Below are 9,797 nucleotides of genomic sequence, written 5' to 3' on the forward strand. Positions count from 1 at the left end.
CTAACCTCGTGCCGCCCAATGTGCATTAGTGTACTCTTCATTTCAACCTTTGTTAAAATATACAAAGTAGCATTTATTTTGTCTCATATAGTTTTCGAACGAAAAATGTCATTCAACACATTTAAACAAATTGAAATTCTTAGATTTAAACTTCCTTAGCAAAGCACTTCACACAGAGCGAGCAGCCTCGCGAGGAAATTTCCTCGCGTGGCAAACTCTCGACCTCGCTCGGCCGCATGCTCGTGTAACTTTCGCCTTAGCCGAGCCAATTTGCTCGGCATGATGGCGTCATTCCGTCAACTGTGTTCAAAATGGCGCCGCACGTAATGACTGCAGTAGCTTGCGTTTCTTTTATAAGCAATTCAAAAGAAAAGGACAATTGTTGATATTTTTTTTTCTAACATTGACATGTTTTGAAAACTTTTAACGTAAGTACGAACCAAATAACCACGTGTACCATAAAGAAACACGTCTACACCAAAGAATATAATACTCACGGGTCTATAGTCGCTCGGCAAACGTCTAAGGCGCCTTTGAGCTTTGCTTCGACAGAGGGGTAAGCTCTTAAAGGCGTCTCCAGTTGTTAAATCCTCCAAGCGCCCGAGCGCGATCTTAGCAGAGTCGCTCGGTATCGGTTTTTCAGCTCGGGCGAGAAAGACGCGCGCGCCGGGCAAGTCTATACTGACCGTTTTGCGCTTGTGCTTGCTCTGTGTGGACCCGCCTATTTCTATGTTTTTTGTATGTACATTTGCCAATTGTCATCAAATTTGAAGGCGGCTAGTGTTCTTTACAATTTGGGTGAAATAAAAAAGATGTTCACATAACCAAATATTTTATTATAACAAAATTAGCCCGGGGGCCACTTAAGCTGACGGCCGCCGAGAATGTGAATATGGAGATGGTAGACGCTCTGGGCACCGTTCTTGCCGTCGTTGATGACCAGACGAAAACCAGACTCGTCCAGACCCTGTAGTGCGGCCACCTTGCGCGCCACGATCAGCAGATGTCCTGGGTAATTAAATGAATTACAACTACCTTCAATAGCAAAACGAATTAGATTCCAATACTTGATATTGTAGACTCTGGCCAGCTTATTGTGTGATAACTAGACAAGCAATTTTCATAACTTATTTACGAAAAAAAAACCTATAGAACAAAATATTATAGCTACGTAAAACATATTTACCAAGTAACTGCTCATCAGAATCTTCAGCCTTGGAAAGCTGAGCGATAGGCTTACGCGGGATCACCAGGATGTGCGTAGGAGCTTGTGGAGCCACGTCGTGGAAAGCTACGCACTGAAAATAAGGCAAAAAAATACAATTCTGTAATTCCTAAAAATAGGTGTACTCCCATACACCAAAGAGTTCAGAAAAAGTTAAGCACCTGGCAACACAGACCTAACCTTCAAATAAAGGACAATTTTCTGTTTGATTACATTTTATTTTATGATATCGATGAATTTTCTTAATTTCAAGTTATAATATTGAAATTCAGGTTATATTGGGAGAAGGTAATACATAAACTCAAATGTTTGAGATAAACAGCTGATCGAGATGTCACGAGCCGGTACGGATGTGAAAAATCAGAAGGAATAGTGACTTAATTAACGAAATAAGTACCTGGTCATCTTCGTAGACGAATTTCGCCGGAATCTCCTTTCTAAGGATCTTCCCGAAAATGGTATCGCCTCCGGGGGCAGCAGATTGCGCGAGTTCGACTTCTCCACCCGCCATATTTTTTACTTTGTTTTTTTTTCGTTGACACTTGACAGGCTGGCGCATTACGTTCCATTCTTCGAAATTTGAAGCGATATCAAAACTTAAAAAGTTTATTTAAATTATTAACACGATAATTCTCATGTTTCAAGCTTTTGGATAACTAAAATAAAATAAATTCAGGGCCAACTAAACATAACAGCTTGAGTATATTACTGTTTTAAATATCAACTTCAATGCACTTTATACTTATTGCAATTTCATGAAAACCAATAATCAAAACGAATTATTGCAAACAATAGACTGATAAAGTTTTATCAGGTGTTATCATAATCAATGTCTTTATTCACGATAACTTGTCAAATACAAACATAAGTAAGTAATCTATTTTAAATTGTACCTTTATAGTCTAAATAAGTATCTAGTGCTCAGATAAAGTATATTAAGCTTTAAATAATGGCTACAAAAGAATACGCAACTAATTTAAACAGAAACTGTTTTGGTCTTAAGCCCGAAGACTATATTTACGAGGACGATTTGGTATGTACACTGGTATATTCTTTATTCTTTGAGGGCATCAATAATAATTAGGTAATGGGTACTTATATAAAGCCCGACCAGAAATATATGATCATTGTCAAGAGGGCGCTGTTATTTTCATGTATAGAGTGACAGTTCAGTTTAGTATTAAATTTTTAGTTCCAATGAAATTCCGCAATATGGCGCGTGATTATATATTACTGGTCAGGCTTTACATGCATTCATGTAATGAATTACTAATAAATGTGGTTGGCGTGTGTGTGATTTTTGGTAAAGAATATGATGAAATTGGTTATTCCACCCTTTGCGATGGCAGGGGATCACCAGGGGATGCCTAGAGAGTAAAAGTTGTAATTAAATGTATGCCCTTCCCCCCTCCACTTGGCCATCGGCCATATCAACGGCCACTGCAACGGTGACTATTAAAAGTAACAAGTCGCAAACACAATGTAGATAGGTAATCATGTCCTTTTCAGTGTTACGTGTTCGATGAATTATACAATCCGCAAGCCCCAGTCCACTACGTGGTGGCGCCAAAAAAGCGTATTCCGAGACTATGCAGCGCTACAGATGAAGACGAGAAAATTCTTGGCAAGTTCTATTAACCGCAATACTATTGACTAATTATAATCATTTTAAACTTTATTCCGTTGCAATTAGTCTTCAATTGGTGTATTAATCTACGTGGATGTTATTGTTTACTTTGAAGTTTGAATGTCTTTCTGGCGTCGAAAGAAGACGTTTAAAGCCGACCTGCGACCCGAGACACATGCGGGACACCGAGTGCAGCGCTGATTGATTCTTTCTTACATTTTTTAATGTTTTCTTAGACATAATCGGGTCGCAGCTTTGTTATATTGTGTTGTGTCAAATGTTTGTGATGTTCATCTTCATTTCATTCCCAGGATAGGGGTGGCGTTCAAAGGGTTTGCCGTGCGTTAATACCTACTATTAAATCGGCTTATATGATCTATCAGTTTATAAATACTTAAATACATAGAAAACACCCATGACTCAGGAACAAATATCCATGCTCATCATCCGAATAAATGCCCTTACCAGGATTTGAACCCGGGACCATCGGCTTCATAGGCAGGGTCACTACCCACTAGGCCAGACGGGTCGTCAAACTAATAACCGCTTTTTTTATTCATTTAACATTAAAATATGTTTGCACGCAGGCCACCTCCTCCTAGTTGCTCGGCGCGTGGCCAGGGACAAGCATTTATCGGACGGTTTCCGTGTAGTGATTAATGAGGGCGATGCAGGCGCGGAGCCCTACTTCTGCTTGCAGGTGCTGGGCGGGCGGCAGATGACCTGGCCTTTTGGTTAATAAATCATTTTCATCAGATACTTAGCTGGTTTTACTTCGCAGAGACGCTTTGCAGATAGATTTTCGTACATTAGGTCTGTTGGTACATATCTCTATTGCACGCGCGTAATTATATTGCTGTACTTATCGCCTATGATGCCGGTTCTCAATGTCACTATGCGCGTCAATGTACGAAAATATATCTGGAAATCTATCGTGTCTTGTCTCTTCTTTAGCGAAATCCTTATAACCCGATACAAACTTAGTTTGCGCAGAACCAATATCAGAGGGTGATGTTAAAATATACTCCTTATATTAGGCCTACCATAAAAAAAAATGCCATTTGAATTTGATTTCAATAGTGAAGGAAATATGGTTGAATTTTTTGTTTTGAAATTTAACGATACATAAGAAATGCAACATTACTGCAATCTTCTGCCGCCATAGTGCAGCACTAGCTCATATTGTAAACCATACCATAGATTAATTATACACACTAATATGCCTTAAACAGTTTTTGTAGGAGGTTTGTTAATATGCAATAATATAATAGAGAGGTAGATAACGAAATTTTGATTTTCGTGTTTCGCGTTAGACCCTGTGTTTGTGCTAGTAGAACCCTCTACGCATTTTTGCGTAATATCCTGTCCTGTCTGGCCTAGTAGAGACCCTGTCTATGAAGCCGATGGTCCCGAGTTCAAATCCTGGTAAGGGCATTTATTCGTGTGTTGAGCTCAGACATTTGTTCCCGAGTCATGGTTGTTTTCTAAGTATTTATATATTATATATATCGTTATTATATTGATCTGCGCTCGGGCGATATTTCGCCTGCCGCTCGGCGACGCGTCGTTGACTTTGAAAGGTATTCTATAGAAATCCAGTGTCACCGCGAGGTGTCATCTGCGACTCGCCGGCTGCCATCTTGTACACTTAATTTCTTCCTATTCGCACGGGTTATTTACACTGCTCATTTGTTCCAGGCCATCTCCTCATCGTCGCCAAAGATACTGCAATATTCCGGGGCCTCCACAAGACCGGTTACCACGTGGTGGTAGACGAGGACCATAGAGCGGGGACGCTGCGGGCGCTCCATGTGTTCGGGCGCGCGCTGCAGCACATGATATGGCCGACTGGACCCGGAGCCAGGCTTTGATGAGGTTTTGAAAGAGGTCACTATTTCATTGCATTATTTTGGTAGATTCGGAGCGAGATTTGTACGAGTTAAGAGTTTGGAAACTACTGTTCTACTCCTCCTCCCCCCCCCCAAAAAAAAACAAAATTTCTTAAAATTTAAGAAAATTTGTTTTTTCATTACACTGTCCTTCTACAATTGGTTAGTGTGAAAAATGGTACTCATAAATCTATGCTTAATTTAGAAAGCTGGGATGGGATCTTACAAAGATAATATTTTCTTCATAGGTAAATACAAGGTGGAACAAAAATATTGTGGAGCCATTTAACCATTTGAACGCATCAGCGAAAACGTCACTATATATGCCAAGTAAGGTTACGGGCGAAAGCGAGCTAATGTATTTCAAAGTGTGAAGGTTACGTTGTCCACGGCGCTGTGGGTACGACTATAAATCTGTATCTTTAGGTATTTAAATAGAGGTAAACAAACAATTTGTACATTTTCGGGCAGTCATAACATTTATTGGTAACCAACTAAATACAAGACCGCCTGGATCTGTCACTGGACGATTTTAACCTACATTATTTGATCATGTAATATTTTGTAATGTTTTCATCTACCCTCGACTGGCTTAAGGAACCATTTGAGGGTAGATTTTGATTACTTTTATTTAAATACCTAAAGATACAGAGTATAGTTACGACGCCTTTATGTGTTCTTGGCGTTCAAAAGGTTAAGTGCATATTGTTCTACTTTTTTCTAATCAGAAAATGATACCGAATATCTTAAACGGATCCCCACTATTTTTGTTACACCCTGTATAGTCAGTAAAATAGAGTGTAAATAAAATATATCAGAATTATAACAAACTGAATTATATTAAATTACAATCACATAACATGAGCTACTTACAGCGTACACTGACGAATTTAAACCGTCGTGAAACAATCTAACACTTAAGCTTAAGTATTGGTTTGGACTCAACTATCTCCTTGGAGTCCTCTGCTTTATGAGTCAACTCAATTTGTCAGACTCTAGTCATTAAGTCGAAACTTGAGTCCTTATCAAGACCTAAATCTTTTGTAAAGACTTGAGCCCTTTGAAGAGAACTCTCAAATTACGTACAAAAGTTTTCTAAAAGACATTGTCTCCACATTAAATTCATTGGTTATGTTATGCACAAATCATTAAAAAATTACAATTTTCCTTTGTAGATAAAACCTGTACAAGACGAAGCCTATTCGAAAACTCGAGTCGAGTCGTTTTAAGTTGCATTTAAAAAGCTCAATAAAGGACTCGACTCGAGAGTTCGAGACTGAAGTTTTTAAATCGCAGCGTCGTTTAAATCGTGGAGTTCTTCAAATTTCGATTTCAAAGACTCCAGTTCTTACCAAGTCTAGTTTAACTCACGTATTTTAGTCACTCGCGCGACATGTTCCGAAAAGCCAAGGTCACTAGAGCCTTCTTCAAGCTCTAACAGTGCGAGTTAGCGTTCACGATGGCCGCGAGTACGTGAGTTAAACCGTATAATTAGCTTACACTAGGGAATATGCAGATCACAGTTTTACACATGTTAAATAATAGCTCGACTGAAAAACTGCCCCTCGTATATGTATAGAAGCAATGTTATTATAAACTGAAATAGATGTCATAGACTATAGAAAAAGTGACCAAATTCTCCGGCGGCCGAGGCTGGAATCAAACCGGCATCTTCGGCTTACGTGGCTAACACCCTGACCACTAGGCCACCCGCCACCCGGTTACCAAGTGTTTAAATTTGTTATATACACTGTGGGCCCATATAACCCGACAGATTTTAAAGGTGTATTCTTGACCGCATTTAGAGACTAAAATGTCATACAAAGTTTTCTGAAATTGGTCTTGTTTTAGAGATAATGACAATTCTTGTGAAAATGTGTTTCTGTAATAACTCAGTGAAAACCGCCTTCTTGACTGCGACGCTGGCACTATGTGACTTATTGGTTTAGACATAACTATACTGACAGACATTAAAGTTCTAAAAGAAACTCGCAAAATTTATCTGTAAATAAAAAAACTACTTATTCGTAGCAATGTTTTTTTTGCTTAGATGTAAAAAGTAATAACGTGTTGTGTACAGAAAACGCACACTTTTGCCGAATTTGACCAAACGTCATGTAACATTTTTTGCTTCTTATGACTTCAGGAATGCGTGGTTAAAATCTGTCAGGTTATATGGGCCCACGGTGTAGAAGTGTAACTTAAAACACGAATAAAAATAGTTAATAAGATAACTTGGTTTGTTGGTTGTTATTGATTATGTGGAATGATTAGTGTTAATGTGATATATTATTACAGACCAAGCTAAGTTGGCAGCGAATTTGATAGGGCAGACTTTGCAAGCGTTACGTGAACGTCATAATTTCATAGAAGTTTGACGTTTAAAATAACCCTTGCGCAGTCTGTGGTACCAAAATCGTTGCCAACTTAGCATGGTCTGACTCTATTGTATTTGCATGGCTTATGTCGATATTTGCAAATAAACACTTTATTACTCGTTCCCTAGTTCCAACTTCCAATGTGTTATTCCTAGATCATAAAATACATGTGACTTATTTACAGGGTTGAAAAAAAACTCTGTTTTAAGAAGAAACGTATTAATTCAGAGGCGGCGTTAGGTGTGGGCGACGTGGGCCACCGCCTACGGCCTCGCGGTCTCAGGGGCCTCGCGTCTCAAATAAATATATCTCGGACACAACGTAAAAATGTTCGTTATTTCTTGCCACCAGAGGGCCTCGCTAAATGTACCTTGCCCACATAAAATTTTGGTCTTGCCCCGCAACTACGTATTATACAAAACTGTTTTAAACTTCTTCACATGGCGCTTTCCCGGCCTCGTACCAGTTTTCCTACTCAAATAATTGTTTTATCCACTTTGCCCGGTCTTCGGCATCCTCGTGTGTGAGATAGTGATCTTCTGCATCCGCTTTCACGGCGTCCAGCCAGTCAACTAAAGTGAAAAAATAATAATACTAAAAACCGTGTTCCTGTCTGAGTAAGCTTGCCAACTTGCCACAAGGCTCTAAAACCGGTTAAATTTCCAAACCGTTACCATGTCCTTGGCGGTTGTGTGGATTCAAACTTTGAACCCCTTTAGGGGATGAATTTTTAAAAACGCTGAAATGACTTTTCCTGTATTTTAATAATATGCCTACGTACAAAGTTTAAAATCCCGGACTCAAAAAAATATTTGATCTCCATACAATCTTTCAACCCTTTTTCACCACCTTAGGGGATGAATTTTCAAAAACGCTGTAATTAGTTTTCTTCTTTTGAAATAAAATACCTTTTTACAAAGTATCAAGTTCCTAGCTTAAAATAAAACTTGAACCCCGGGCCCCTTTAGGGGTCGAATTTGTTAAACCGCTTCTTAGCTCTTGTACACGTTATAAATGCAACCTAGTCTTTAAGGGATTGCATTCTCAAAAGTCTCGATCACGTGTGGCTGTAACTCAGCGTGTATGTTACAACCGTTCAATTTAAAAATCTATGCTATCTTCGTAATTAGCATTCCCCACCAGGGGCCATAGATCACGTCGACTACATTATATTTTAATTTTGATCCCATTTTTGTATCAATTAGCGTCCCACAAAACCATGGAAACGATACCCATATTGATATTTTCAGATTTCAACCCCATTGCACCCCCACCAGGGGGATGATTGTTCACTTCGGCTACGTTATATTATAATTTTGATGCCATTTTTGTAATTAGTGTCTCAAAATACTATGAAAACGATACCCATATTGATATTTTGAGATATCAACCCTATTTGGGACTTTTCCGCCTCTTAGGGGTTGAATTTTCAAAAAACCTGAAACACGTATTTACTCATTTATCTTTAGGAATACTCCTGTGAAATTTGGAATAAAATAGTCTTATTAATCTTGTTTCCTTGTTCCAAACAAACTTTGTACCCCCATTTCACCCCTTTAGTGGATGAACTAGACCTTATAAGGAACCTACTTGCTAAACTTGGACTTTTTAGTCTCAGCGGTTTGGGCTGTGCGTTGATTTAAGTCAGTCAGTCAGGTCTTTCACGTTTATACACCGTGGGCTGATAAAACCCGACAAATTTTAAAGGTGTATTCTTGACCGCATTTAGAGACTAAAATGTGATACAAAGTTTCCTGAAATCGGTCTTGTTTTAGAGATAATGACAATTTTTGTAAAAAAATGTTTCTGTAATAACTTAGTGAAAAACGCATTTTTGGCTGCGACGCTGCCACTGTGTGACTTGGTTTAGATATACCTGTTGGCAGACATAAAAGTTTTATAAGAAACTCGCAATTTTTAGTGTAAATAAAAAAACTTTAGTTATTCGTTGTAACTATTTTTTTTTTTGACAGTAAGAAGAAATAACGTGTCGTATGAAGAATGTTTTTTTTTTGTCTGATAAAAAAAAATTTTTGCCGAATTTTCCCAAAACTTATATAAAATTTTTGCTCCTCATTACCTCAGGAATGCGTGGTTAAAATCTGTCGGGTTTTACCAGCCCACGGTGTATATATAGAAGATATTTTGGTTTTAGTTGTGACTGGATGTTTATTTTCATAGTCAATCCTTCCAAAACAAAAATCGCCCTTTTTGAACGAGTTAGGTTAGGTTAGCCCAGACGGTGCACGGGTTATTTTAAACGTCAAACTTCTATATAACTTATTTTTGTAAAAACAGGAAATCATACAAGGTTTTCCAGAAAAATCCAATTCTATTCCAATTACTTCAGCTTTTATGATTCATTTGAAGACAAGTCCTTGAAGTCCTTTGAATCTTCAATAGGAATGCTAAAGATGAAATTCTATTACTATTAGTCACGTCTGAAAATATGGATATGGAATACGGACAAAATGCCAAAAATATGTACACACGACTTTATTGCCCATATATTAAGGTAGTGTATACATATTTTTTGACACTTTGCCTGGAAAAGGGTTAATCCACCTTTAGGTGCAACTAGAGGTCCGCGCCACGCCATTGCCGCCGGGTCGTCAAAAGTCACGCCGAACTCAAAATTTCCGACTAAGTTTTTGAAATTTTCAATGTCCAATAGGAAG

General features: G+C 38.4%; 2 protein-coding genes across 2 annotated transcripts; one reads left to right on the plus strand and one right to left on the minus strand.

Moving 5' to 3' along the window:
* Nucleotides 1-815: 815 nt before the first annotated feature.
* On the minus strand, nucleotides 816-1,784 carry LOC133532194 (adenosine 5'-monophosphoramidase HINT1). Its single transcript, XM_061870744.1, has 3 exons — nucleotides 1,623-1,784; nucleotides 1,187-1,298; nucleotides 816-1,008 (listed from the first exon to the last, which is right to left on the minus strand). The coding sequence occupies exons 1-3, from the start codon at nucleotides 1,782-1,784 to the stop codon at nucleotides 848-850; spliced, it is 435 nt and encodes a 144-aa protein (XP_061726728.1). The 3' UTR covers nucleotides 816-847.
* Nucleotides 1,785-2,062: 278 nt separating this feature from the next.
* On the plus strand, nucleotides 2,063-6,768 carry LOC133532195 (adenosine 5'-monophosphoramidase HINT2-like). Its single transcript, XM_061870745.1, has 3 exons — nucleotides 2,063-2,258; nucleotides 2,735-2,849; nucleotides 4,551-6,768. Exons 1-3 carry the CDS (start codon nucleotides 2,175-2,177, stop codon nucleotides 4,721-4,723), a joined length of 372 nt encoding a protein of 123 aa, XP_061726729.1. The 5' UTR covers nucleotides 2,063-2,174; the 3' UTR covers nucleotides 4,724-6,768.
* Nucleotides 6,769-9,797: the final 3,029 nt, after the last annotated feature.

The sequence above is a fragment of the Cydia pomonella genome, chromosome 26, assembly GCF_033807575.1.
Source record: "Cydia pomonella isolate Wapato2018A chromosome 26, ilCydPomo1, whole genome shotgun sequence".
NCBI lineage: Eukaryota > Metazoa > Arthropoda > Insecta > Lepidoptera > Tortricidae > Cydia > Cydia pomonella.